Source organism: Anarhichas minor, unplaced genomic scaffold (genome assembly GCF_050575085.1).
Source record: "Anarhichas minor isolate MPS153535 unplaced genomic scaffold, ASM5057508v1 ptg000007l, whole genome shotgun sequence".
NCBI classification, from domain to species: domain Eukaryota; kingdom Metazoa; phylum Chordata; class Actinopteri; order Perciformes; family Anarhichadidae; genus Anarhichas; species Anarhichas minor.
In genome coordinates, this window is record NW_027466453.1 from 6,756,644 (window position 1) to 6,769,270 (window position 12,627).

At 43.7% G+C, this 12,627-nt stretch overlaps 2 protein-coding genes across 2 annotated transcripts; one reads left to right on the forward strand and one right to left on the reverse strand.

Annotated features, from left to right (window-relative positions):
- Positions 1 to 3,833: 3,833 nt before the first annotated feature.
- fam234b (family with sequence similarity 234 member B) lies at positions 3,834 to 9,770 on the forward strand. The gene is made up of 13 exons (XM_076084159.1): positions 3,834 to 3,977; positions 4,989 to 5,540; positions 5,990 to 6,103; positions 6,217 to 6,387; positions 6,671 to 6,786; positions 6,904 to 7,054; positions 7,266 to 7,407; positions 7,642 to 7,860; positions 8,019 to 8,097; positions 8,195 to 8,362; positions 8,521 to 8,641; positions 8,834 to 9,060; positions 9,154 to 9,770. The coding sequence occupies exons 1-12, from the start codon at positions 3,941 to 3,943 to the stop codon at positions 9,058 to 9,060; spliced, it is 2,097 nt and encodes a 698-aa protein (XP_075940274.1). The 5' UTR covers positions 3,834 to 3,940; the 3' UTR covers positions 9,154 to 9,770.
- An 808-nt stretch (positions 9,771 to 10,578) lies between these two features.
- On the reverse strand, positions 10,579 to 12,237 carry ndufa6 (NADH:ubiquinone oxidoreductase subunit A6). The gene is made up of 3 exons (XM_076084198.1): positions 12,057 to 12,237; positions 10,992 to 11,107; positions 10,579 to 10,797 (listed from the first exon to the last, which is right to left on the reverse strand). The coding sequence occupies exons 1-3, from the start codon at positions 12,193 to 12,195 to the stop codon at positions 10,666 to 10,668; spliced, it is 387 nt and encodes a 128-aa protein (XP_075940313.1). The 5' UTR covers positions 12,196 to 12,237; the 3' UTR covers positions 10,579 to 10,665.
- Positions 12,238 to 12,627: the final 390 nt, after the last annotated feature.

The following is a 12,627-nucleotide window of genomic DNA, read 5'->3' on the forward strand; positions in this document are numbered from 1 at the left end:
CTTATGCATATTCATTTTATGTTCTCTGTAATATTGTAAAAATGTAATATTATATAGATGGAGGCTTCAAATAAGCCCAGTTGGCTTTTTGCCTCTTACTGCACTGTGATATTTATTTATCTCTGTTATTTTATTGTTTAAATTGTGCAAAATAAAGAAACTAAACCAAACTAATAGGTAAAACTGTTACGATGAAATGGTCTTACTATCTATAGAAGACTAAACTATTAAAGTTCAAAGTTCAAAGTTCAAAGTTAGCTTTATTGTCAATTCCTCAATATGTACCGAACATACAGAGGAGTTGAAAAAACGTTTCTCTCCAGTCCAACATATAAAGTGAATACAGTGCAAATAGATTTTAAAAAAACATTTAGACAACATATATATTAAGAAAAAACTATCATTCTGTATTTAGCAGCAGTCAGACATGGGGAGTCTTAAAAGAGAGGAGGGAGAGAGTTCAGCAGTATTATATACATCTATTATAATATAATGTGACGTTAATGACGTCACATAATCCTGCGGCTGCATCCTTCGGAGGCTGCATCTAAAAAGCTTTTATAGCATTTATTTTATCCAACATGGCGGCCAGTGAAGTGGCAGCTGGAGAAGCCGCAGTATTCACTTTTAAATGTAATTATTGGGTTTCAACTCACTCGAATATCACCGATACAAATGTTAAAAATAAAAATAAGCGACCTTATAACATCACGTTTGTTAAAATGATCGGTTAAGTTACGTGACGTTTGTAGCTGACCAGCTAGCGGTCCTGGTCGTCCAAGGTAACGTTACGAGTTAACAGCGGATCTGACCGCCCGTTGTTTGGATTTAGAATTTAAATCATGTAGGTGTTTGATTTTTTCAATAATACATTTTAATTAAAACCTAATGCAATCATATTTAGTGGAATGTTTTAACGTTATGCCATACGTAATGTAATAGGTAGGCTATGCTCCTGTCCTGTTTATAGAGTTCATTAGTATTTGCCACTTTTTCCTCTTTTTTTTACCACGGGTTTTGAACTCAGTGGGTCACGCTACTGCATTCTGGGAAAGGGAGGTGTGAGCGGAAGCGTATTCAGTTGGTTGTAATCTGAAACCACAATAGTCGTTAGTAGTCTTTTTATTTGTGATTTTGTTGTTCAAGTCTGTTTTCTTGAATGTATTTTGGATTACGTTAAAGTCATTTATTTTCCGTTAAATGATAAATTGCACCCTTGGTTTAGAGATTTATTTTTATAGTATTTGTTTCATGTTATGTTGGTATTTGATGTTTGATTAAAATTTGCGAAAGACGCTATTTTTGATAAATAAATTTAAAAAATCAAAGTCATCGGAAAATGATCTGGACATCTTTTTATTTGGGTCATAGGAGAGCCGTCTGAACCCTCTTATTGCTCCATCGAGGACAGCAGAACGATTAAAGTTGAACTTGCAGGTTTTCCATTTTGTCACTGAGCTCTCTCAGAATTTGAGTAATGGGGGAATGAGTTCTTTTGGCTGCCTACAAATGTGAATGACAGACCTATCAGTAACTGTGATATGACAAGATGACCGTGTCATATCATAATTATATTTTGATATTGTGCAATGACTCACATTATTCAATGATCTATTGAGGCCAACAGTATGTACCTGACAGTACTTGTACCTCTACCTTGTTGCAAAGTAAAAACACAAATGTACCTTGAAGTTATTTTCTATGTAGTTCCTTATTTTGTTATCATCTGTGGCTCTCCAGTGTTGGTCAATTCTATTTGATCATTTTGAAATAAACCACAGCAGTGTTACAAAAAATGATAATAATGATATGAATTCATTAAGTTCCCACATTGTTTCCCCCTTATTCATTAACGTCACATCTTGTTCCCTTGCACCTACATGTGTCATTACGTTCTGTACTAGTTAACAATCAGCAAAGATTTCAATTATTTATGATTTACTTATAATTAAAATGGAAAGAATTATGCTGCATGTTGGAGCAGTAATCTAAAGCTTTCCCTTTTTTATTTATATCAACATGTAATATTATGATTATCAATACTTAACAGTACCAACAGTAATGCCTTTGAGTCAAATGAAAATCAAAAAGATATTAAATTATCACTTGCACAATATTTATTGTATATTAATTGTCGTACATTGTCAGATTTTTTGAATTATATCAGAAATATGATATTTAGACATATTTAGAAAGTTTGTCATACATTTATTTTTATTGTGCTACTCTGTAAATAAACAGTATACATACAGTACATACAGTTTACATGAACATACTGTGTTCTATGTGACAAATGAAATAGCTTAAAGCTTTTAGGATTATTATTCCTCGTTCAGCCTGAAGCGTCTTGTTTCTGAGCAGATGCAAAGAGCTGCTGGCGGCTTCCTGTGTGTGTGAGGAGCCAAACTACGTCCTCTGTGCCGGTGGGGACGGGACGCTCCTCGTCCTCTCGGCCGGTGGGTGGAGCGGGTGGTGTCGGGGGGGGGAGGGGCAGGGAGGACGTCACCGTACTCACTGGGTCTCGGACTCACTGGGGTGCTGAGAGTGGTTCAGTGGTCTGTGGTGGGTCTGGGTCTTCCTGGGATGATGGTTTGGAAGACGTCCACTCTCAGCTGCTCCAGGAGTGGGACAAAAGCACGGAGGAGTCCTGCCCTGTGAGACACAAACACAAGAGATGAATAATTCTTACTCAACTACACGACCTTTACATTGTCAATGATGGAATCTTAGTACTGATACTTCTGTAGTCTTAGTGAGGGATTACTTACTCAGCCCACTGAAAGAAAGGCGACCGCCGCTCTCCATCTGGTCCTGTGGTCCTCCATCCTTCTCATCTGGTCCTGTGGTCCTCCATCCTTCTCATCTGGTCCTGCGGTCCTCCATCCTTCTCATCTGGTCCTGCGGTCCTCCATCCTTCTCATCTGGTCCTGTAGTCCTCCATCCTTCTCATCTGGTCCTGTGGTCCTCCATCCTTCTCATCTGGTCCTGTGGTCCTCCATCCTTCTCATCTGGTCCTGTAGTCCTCCATCCTTCTCATCTGGTCCTGTGGTCCTCCATCCTTCTCATCTGGTCCAGAGTGAACACATCTTTTCTGTTGTCTAGGAGATCCAGGATGTTGCTTCCTGTGTTACAGCCATCGATACCTGAGTAAAAGAGACTTGGAAAACTTTTCTTAACGTTAGTAATTTTTACCATACCTCTGTCTGATACAAGCCAACATATGGAGGTTACAGCAGTACACCATCAAGACCAAAACTTAAATTGTACCAGAGCTGTGTTTTATCCACCCTATTGTACGGTTCTGAATGCTGGAGAATGACACAAGAAGACCTCAACAGACTATCAACCTTCCACACCAAGAGCTTAAGACGAATACTGCACATTTTCTGACCAAACACCATTTCAAATGAAGAACTGTACGACAAATGCCAACAAGAATGCATGGAGACCATCCTAATGAGCAGAAGATGGGGATGGATAGGACATGTGTTGAGAAAAGATCTTGCTGATATTACAAGAACAGCCTTACATTGGACACCAGAAGGGAAAAGAAAAAGAGGCCGACCAAGAAACACATGGAGAAGAACTGTGGAGAAGGAGATGCAGAGCCTAAACCACTCATGGGGCACCATCCAGCGACTCGCCCAGGACAGACAGGAGTGGAAGACTTTTGTTGCTGCCCTACATGCCAAGAGGGAAATGATATATAACATATGGGGGCCTTAGTGTGTTTTTGCTTGGTTTATTTATGTATCTACTTGTTTTTATAAATGTTATGGTATTTGTGCATGAGAATCAAAAATCGGTCCCAGAGCATGACACGGGAAAACTCAAAGTCCCAGGATGCAGTTGGGCAGGCGCAGATCCAACCTGCTGCCCTCGCGCTGTTCATCACTGCAGCCTAACGTCGCTGCTGTCTCTCGGATCCGCTTGAGGAGAAATGGCTGCAGCTCTGTCCCGTGCCCTCAAACTACCCGGTGAGATGCTCCGCACGTCTTTACACCAGACACACACACACACACACACACACACACAGAGGAGATAGACTCGAGCACATCATTTACTGAAAGCGTTATCAGTCAGGACTACGTGGTTTGTGAGGACTATCTCTTGCTGCTCGGCTCTTTAACGGTGTCAGCAACTCATTCATTTGATGCGATGATTCGTCACAACACAGTTAGCATGTGCTCCATATCAGCCCAGATTAATGCACACGTTTTGTTACAGATGTCATTAAATATATCTGCGTTTCTAAAGCAGCGTGTTGACATCTCTCTGTGTCAACGCGTCTCTGCTGTGTGCTGCCTCTGAGCTAGCTGCTAGCTAATGTTAACCCGACACAAGCGGACCTGCTCGCGAGAGTAAACAAGCGTTGGAGCGCGATAACACACATTACAGCCGATACCAGGCACGATGTTGTACCGTGTACACAAACGTTATTTATGTGACAACGAGGGACGTGCGACAGTACTTTATTATTAAGTGTTCGTTGAAGTATTTCATTTGGGATATTTCTCTTTTGCTGTATTGTCTTAGAGGTCTGCAATTATGAGCAGGCTACAATAATGATTTATTTAAAACGTTTTGAACATCAAATAACCTTCATGCAATAATTATAAGGTATAGTATTACAAGTAGTAGTTGTAGTATTATTAAGAGTATCAATATACTACACATGAGATCATAGAAACAGTAACTTTATCCTTATTACTGCCCTCTAAAATAAAGCTACTATATATAAATGTGTATAGTTGTATGTGTCATATATACACATATACATATATAAATGTTTAATAGTGTTAATTACATGGAATGCTTAGGGTAAATAAATGCAATATGTTTGAGTACTAAAGGCATTAAGACCCTTACCTACATCTGAAAAAGAAAAGAAAACATGAGTAGCTAGAGTAAAGGAAGGATACATCTATAATGCATCAGTATTGTCAGAGAATATATGAGTTATTGTGGATCAATATGTGTCTCTGCAGGGAAGAAGGGCTCGGAGCTCGGCGAGTACGACCCTCTCACCCAAGCAGACAGCGAGGACGAGAGCGAGGAGGATGACCTCGTGCTCAACTACCCCCGGAACGGCCTCGGCCGGGACGGTTGCCTCGGGGCGGGCTCCTCGAAGCTGCGGGGGGGCCGATCTGGAAGACTCGTGGGGGCCGACGACGAGGCGCGGGAGGACGACGAGGAGGGGGAGGACGAGTGGCGGGAACGTCTCCCCAGCAAATCCAGGCAGGACAGAGACGACGCCAAGGGCACGCAGTACTGGAGCCACAGAGACTCGGCAAGGGACAGAGGCGGAGAGGACAGGGGAGGGGGGCCCGGGCCTTTGGGGGGCTCCGGGCTCGGGGTTCACGGCGCCGACGCGGAGGAAAAGAGGTTGAGGGTGAAGAACACCGTCCGGAGTGCGTTCTTCCTGGTGCCTCTGGTCACCGCCGCGTCGCTCGTGCTGCTCTGTGCATTTCTGATCCCGTGCCAGAAGGGAGAGCTGGAAAAGAGGCCGCAGTGGGAGAGAGCACTGGGAGATGCTAGAGGTAAAGACAACGACGTCAGAGTTGGATCCATCGCTACGGCTACATTATCTCTGATACTGTCCACATACAGCACCACTTATAATGCTCACTTTATACAGACTTACGTAGGAGTCTCTGTGGCTAGACAGCGCGGCCTCGCCCATTAATCAGTCCACTGTAATTACACAGGAGTGTGAGCATCACATGCTCTGTTTCAGCATGCCCCATGAGAGCTTTGTAGAGTGGCAATAAACACAAACTTGACAGGATTGCGCCTTTAATGACCACATAAGTATTTTTTTTACCAGTGTAATTAAAGCAAACGTGGACAACTCAGCCAATAAACATAACCACTAATGTTTTGGTACTTAATTACTCTTGTACATTTCTCCTCTACTGCTGGACTGTCAGTCAAACACTGACGAGGATTCTCCTGGTGGTGTTCATCACGTTGTGGTTTCTATGTCTAGGCGTCACACCTCCCGCGCTGGCGTTGTGGGATGTCGACGGCGACTCGGTGGAGGACGTGTTTCTTGGTGTTACTGAATGGACCAATGACACCCATTCCACCCGAGGGAACAAAGGTATGCGAGGAATCATTTCCTGGCACCCCCACTTCAACATCTGATCCTCTCTCTGATTCTTGTAAACGCCGTGGTTCATTCATTGATCGGCCGTGTTCTCTCCTCCAAACCAGTGTACAGCGCGGTGGCCCTGTCGGCGGTCAGCGGTCTGGTGCTGTGGAAGAAAGTGGTGCAGGAGTCTGTGATGTACATCCAGTGTGGTCTGCAGTACAGCACCCAGCCCCAGTCCCCTGTGGTCCTCCTCATCGGGAAGTCCGTTCTCATGGCAGTCAACGGCACCACAGGTTAGGAGATGAGCCCGAGCCACATGGGTCTGTCTGTTTCATGCGAAGATCACAGGACTTAGCTATGACCACCTCTGTGGACCTTTTTGTATTTGTTCTTTTATCGTCTTAGTCTGGTTATTCTATGTTAATATGCGAAAGAAAATGCACGTTTCAGCAAAACAAATCCTCTCAGCCTCCGGTTTGGTTCCCCAACTAGACAGGAGAGGTAATGCAATAAGGGCAAATCCACCATTCAAACAATTTAAAACAGGGTCACACAGGTTTCCTTTCATTCCCTCAGGGAAGACCTTGTGGTCGTGCCTGCTTAAGGACATTGAATCCCAGGCGGTGCTACTCCCAGACCTCCAGGGCGACTCGGTCCCAGATCTGCTGATAGCCACCCTGCCTGCAGATCAGGTAGTGGAGCCGCCTCCCTCTTTATCTGACCGTGAGCTGAAAGTCCACGCCTTTGCATTCAGTGACTTCATACCTTTTTTAAAATTTTGTATCTTTTTTGCTGTCCTCATTTTTCAGGGGTTGGCTCTCTCCCTGACCTTGTTGTCAGGGCGGACGGGGGCGAAGCTCGGACACCCCGTGCCTTTCAACCTCACCGGACAAGGAAAGCTGATCGGCCCTTTGCTGCACGAGACTCAACAAGGGGCTTACTACATCCTCTTTGGACTGGGTAAAGGAATCAAATGTGTAATATACAGATCAACAGTCAGCATGTGGGCTCAGGCTGTTAGCATTAGTTTAGCTGCAGCTGTAAGGATACAAATAGAAAAAAAAAGCACAACTCTCTCTCCTGTTGTTAGCTTTCTGAGCTAACTGATTCAGTTCATTAACCTTTTAACTGCAGGTTTACGAGACTTGTCGTTGTCCGTTCCCCCCCCCAGGTAACGTGGAGGCCATCTCCCTACGTGATATCTACTTTCGAGCCACTGGCAAGCCGCCCATAACTCAGGCACTCAGAAGGAAGGATGCAGGGTGGGAGGGACTCAAGGAAACCAATTCCTCCTCCTTCATACACATTTACAGGTACGCCTCAGTCACTCGCTCCCACTTTTTAATCCTAATTGAATCTCAAACAGAACTTATATCTGAATCTGATTGGTATATGCAGTTTGTATTGCAGCATTCTTTGTGGTCTAAAGTCACATTTGCACATATTTTTTTTAAATAAAGATGTAAATGATTTGTTTACTTCCTGTTATTAGACAATTCAAGGCTGCTGTCAGTCAAAAATCACACCTTTTATTGTCTTCCCTCCAGAGGATCTGATGAAGTGGAGTTCCTGGTCCCTCTTGTGGTCGGCTTGGGCAACAACCACAACACCCTGGACACCGCCTCCAACCTCAACTCCAGTAAAAGCGACTGGGTGCTGGTGTACGGCTCCAGCAAACTGTCAGTGCACGGCTCCAGCAAACTGTCAGTGCTCAGACAGAAGGACATACGCAAAGAATGGACCTTCAACTCGGCTCCCATTTGCAGGTAAAGCGCCGCATGTCGTCGTCACATTTCTGCTGCCGTTATGAAGAAATGCAAACACAGAGGCTTTAAGCTTGGAGGGTGTGGAAGCTCGTGTTCAGAGGAAGTTATGTTTCAGAGTTTTGTGAAATCTCCCTAAAATATTTCTTGGCCCGTCACAGCCAACCGGCCCCAGGACACTTCAACGATGACGGAATCCTTGATCTTTTCATTCACCATTTCGCGAAAGGCATCATGAAGGTAAAGCAGACTGTCCGCACATACATAGAGGCGAAAAAGAAGGTTTGGGGATATTGAGTAGACAGATAATTGTACCGGTTTTCTCCTCGTCTCTCAGGCGCTGGTTGTCGATGGCGCAAACGGGCATCTCCTCTGGTCGGCAGAATTCGTGTGTCCCCGTCTCGTTTTGGAAACGTCCGCGATCTCCACCTCGACTGGCCGATCGGCTTTCCTCTTCTGGGCCAGCGATCCAATCACAGCACAGAAGAACGGTACAAAGACAACTGTGAGTCTGCCGCAGAGAACACGAAGATTAGTGAAACAGGAAGAAGTTACTGTGTGTGTGTGAATCAAGCGCACAGCTTATTTAAAGTTATTGTCTTTGACCCTCTTGACCTGGAGACATTAATGAAATACTCACCTGTCCACGCCGGCTGTGTGTAGGTGTCACCGGGCGTTGCTGCAGCGGAGCCGCTCATCAGGAAACTCTTCCTGTTGCACCCTGCGCATCCCACAATCCTGCTGGAGCTCACCAGCACCACGGACACGGCCGTCACCTCCGCAGGTGAAGGTTTAAATCTGATTCAATGCGTGGCTTCCTAATCTTTACCATTCACCACCCCCAAAGTCTGATTCCCAAGCTGTCTTTAAAAGTATTTGAGTAGTAGACGAGGAAAAAGATGTAGTAATTACACAGTAATTACACATGTTCAAGTAATACAACTCCTCCTGTTTTCTTCTACTTTGTGTCCGACAGTGAGCTATCAGGAGCGCCAGAAAGACGCCTCCTACATCACCGTGTCCTCCCGACCCACCCCGGCCTCGGTGCCGGGCGCCCGGATAGTCAAGAGCATGAGCCTCCGAGCTGCCATCACCAAGGGCCAAATAGTGAGACTGGAGGAGGGCAACAAGCCCGGGGGACCCGTCAAACCCGGCGTGTTCGAGGTCAACAAGTTCTTCAGGGGGTTGTCCTTCAAGCAGTAGGTGAGAGAGACGCACAGTGTGGCATCGTTTGAGCGCCGCGGGTCAGTGTGATTGATTAATCGCAATGATGAATGTGTCTCAACTGTGTTTTAGTGAGGAGCCACCAGCGCGACAGGAAGTGGGGCAACCAAAAGGACTCGCGCAAGGTTGAAAGGGGACCTGCACTGAGGGGACACTCTGGATTCATTTGGAGCTGTATATACATCTCGTTTGGTTTACTAAGTATGAATTTGATTTCCGTTATGAGACTTCTGCTCTGTACAAAGATTGTGTAGGTAGGTTGTGGTTTATTTGATGTTTGTACAAGGCTTATTTAAATTGTTTAACTTGCATTTTTTGGGGAAGTCTTTAAGATTTTATTGAATGTTCATTGTTTAAACTTGATGACCGACAGTGAAGCGCAATAATCCTGTAAATGTGTTTACAGTACGCAGCATTCGTTTAACTCTTCCAAGGCCAGTATGTTCATGTGGCTTCTTGTTGTCGTCATAAAGCCACCAACAGTGTTCCTACTGCTCACCACGCAGTTATCAGTCTGTAAATATGTAATGCTGTACTCTATTTATTGAATTTGCTTCAGCGTTTTTAACCTTCTCGTTTCATTTGTTGATTTATGTTGTGAAATATTTTAAGGTTACATTTTTGTTTCCCCTCAGAATATGTGGCTGCTAAATGTTCTGGCATGTAAAAGTATGAAAATTCTTACCGCATCATGTATGATGTGTCCTTTATTCACTGTCTCATGTTTGTGTTTTATTGAAGTCGTGCAGAGAGCCGGTTAAGAAGAATTATCATTAGAAAAATAGAGAGCGCAGGGTGTCGGTGTTGCAGCTCCACGTCCAAAATGATCTGCAGTTTTCCGCATTGCTGCACTGAATTCAGGGTTCTAGTTATCGACAAGAAGTCAGTCAGTACTTGGTATCGTACTGTGTTTACATGCACTACTAAAGTCTTAATAAAAGGGAATAACAATACTAAACTCAGCTCATGCTTAGTGGACACACATCAGTGAGTCTTCAAAACTATGAAGAGAACATAAACATCGGAAACTGATTAAATCACACACACACACACACACTTGTTAATATACACATTAGTGAGCCTTAAAAACTCCAGATTGAGTTTTATCTATCTTTGCTTGAAAGGCTGCCTGCCTTCAGAGCAGGATTCCCCGGTTCACAAAATATCAAACATTTATTTCATACGACCCTAAAGGAACAATTCATCCAAAACTCAATAAATGTATTTTGTCTTTCCATCCAAATAGTTATAGTTTCGAGATTTCAACAGTAACATCTCTTAAAAATAGAATCAAAGTGCTACTCAACATAACCAAAAGACGTTGTTGTGAACAGCTTTAATATGAGCTATTGTTTTATTCACCAACTGTCTATACGTCCTTGCAGAATAAGAAGGAACTGTTCACAACACTGTCACTTTTAGTGTGTTTTTGGTTGAACTGTCCCTTTAAGATAATCCCAGTAACACGTCTGAATAAAAGACACAACCGTAGGTATGTGAGTGTTAAGTGTGTATTTACAGCAAAGGGGGAACATCTGTCACACAGGACACAAGCAAAGAGGGGTCAGAGGTCAGCCGCACAGTTCATGGGTCGTGACCCCCGTAGAATTTGGACAGGAAGTCGGTGCCACGAGGCTCCTCGGTCTCGTGAAAATAGCGCATTATGTGGGTCTTCTGCTTCCACACATGGATCGTTTCCTGGAGCTCCAGTTTCCCCTGGGGATTAAACACACAAAGGGAAAATGTTTCAACACACAGTAAAGTTTTGCTCTTGTATCGTAGCAAACGATATGAGGTCCTGGGCCGTCCTATGAAACAACTCAAAAGACAAAACGACTAACTGCTTCAATCGCAAAGGTGAAACGATGATGGTTGATGCGGTTCGCAGATCGGTGGCAGGCTGTTTTTACCTTAATGACTAACATGTCGACCACACGGGGGTCAGTGACATGCTTGTTTCTGTCGAACATCTCCCTCACTTTGTCTCTTCCCTGGCGCGTATTGATGTCCAGCTGAAACGTTGCCACTGCAGAGAAAGAGAGATGCAAACAAAAGCTCTGTTTCCACCACATCCAGGAACAGGAATAACTACGTTATTAGTTATAGTTCTTATAACGAGAGAGAGGAGCTTATGTACAGAATCTGAGGTGTGGATGATATTTATGTTTTCATCAGGAAAAAGTAGAAACGGTTTGTTGATTTAGTTTAATTAAGATTTGTTGGTTGATGACCGCTGCAATGTCTTTACGCTTTCAAAATAAGCATCTTTAGTGCAATTTATTCCAAAAGCACAAGTTTAAATAATAATCGTTATATATTGACAATAGTTATACAAATCTCCTGCCTTGAGTTATTACAGGACCGATGCAGTGTGCAGCGTCCAACCTGTGGTCAGCTCAATGTTAACCAGTGTATGCCTGACATGTATTAACTGGAGCTAAATGTAAACATACATTCTACACCTAAACAAGGCAACAAAGAGCATTTCATAACAATCATTTGTTGACTGAGTTGAGTGTGCTACAAGGTGATTTAAAAACGATTTCTCTCCACCATAATCTAAAAAAAGATGGTCCACCTTAAAGTATGAACCCATAACACCTGATTGGCATGAAGGAAATATTGCTGTCAATGTAAAATATAGTAAGTATACAAGTATAGTATTTTATAACATGTATAAGGTAATAACAAAAGCAGTTTTCACATGTTTTCTTGCACATGGAGGTGTTAGCCCCGCTACTGTTTTAAGGAACCAGATGAATGTTGAAAGGAGGAACTATTGCAGGTATGAACGCTTCGGCTTCTCAGTATTCATTTAAAAACACATAGCTAGCGTCTGCTACATGTAATGTTATGGTCCGGTTGCTGTTCGCTAGCAGCTACTGTTCGTTATACCTCCACATAGACACGACCTTGACGCTGGCGCTGCCTGCTAGATATCGCTACCTCACAGCTGCCACGAAGGACCGACATACCTGTGGTGGGGACCTCTCGGTACCAGGCTCGGTACAGGTCCCGGGCCCTGCGCTTAGCCTCGTCCAGGTCCCGGCTAAAGAGCGGTTTCACAACTTTAGAGGCACCAGCCGCCGCTCGGGTCGCCGCCGCGGACGCCATGACTGCTGTGTCGGTACAGCGTTTCCGGTTTTACTTCTTCGATGGTGTTAAGAAACACAGCGGTGACACCTCGTGGAGGGGACGGCTCAAGACAGGAGGCGGTGAGTCACCGACAGGCCGTTAAAATAAGTACTACATTAAAAAAAAAATTTAAATAAATAAATAACGTTGTCAATGTTTTAGAGACATTCTGTTGTCCTAAACTGCATTAATAAAAATGTAAATGAGACTAAATATTAGACACCACAATGTACCTGATTGTGTCTATACACAGAGCTATTCAATTTCATTACATCATGCAGCTTTTTCTATATTTCTGGAACTGCAATGCATATTTTTTTTTCCTGCGTATGTAGCAATAGTCTACTGTAAAATGAACAGATATAAGCGCGTGTGTGTCTAGTCTGCCCAGGTAGGTGCACAGCATCACTG

Bases quoted from the DNA above. Each gene is read 5' to 3' on its own strand.
- fam234b (XM_076084159.1), top strand. From the start codon at position 3,941: ATGGCTGCAGCTCTGTCCCGTGCCCTCAAACTACCCG. The intron at 5,541-5,989 runs GTAAAGACAACG...TTCTATGTCTAG, and splicing joins AGCACTGGGAGATGCTAGAG to GCGTCACACCTCCCGCGCTG. The intron at 6,787-6,903 runs GTAGTGGAGCCG...CTCATTTTTCAG, and splicing joins CCACCCTGCCTGCAGATCAG to GGGTTGGCTCTCTCCCTGAC.
- ndufa6 (XM_076084198.1), bottom strand. From the start codon at position 12,195: ATGGCGTCCGCGGCGGCGACCCGAGCGGCGGCTGGTGCCTCTAAAGTT. The intron at 11,108-12,056 runs GTATGTCGGTCC...CTTTCTCTGCAG, and splicing joins CCGAGAGGTCCCCACCACAG to TGGCAACGTTTCAGCTGGAC. The intron at 10,798-10,991 runs GTAAAAACAGCC...TTTAATCCCCAG, and splicing joins TCGACATGTTAGTCATTAAG to GGGAAACTGGAGCTCCAGGA.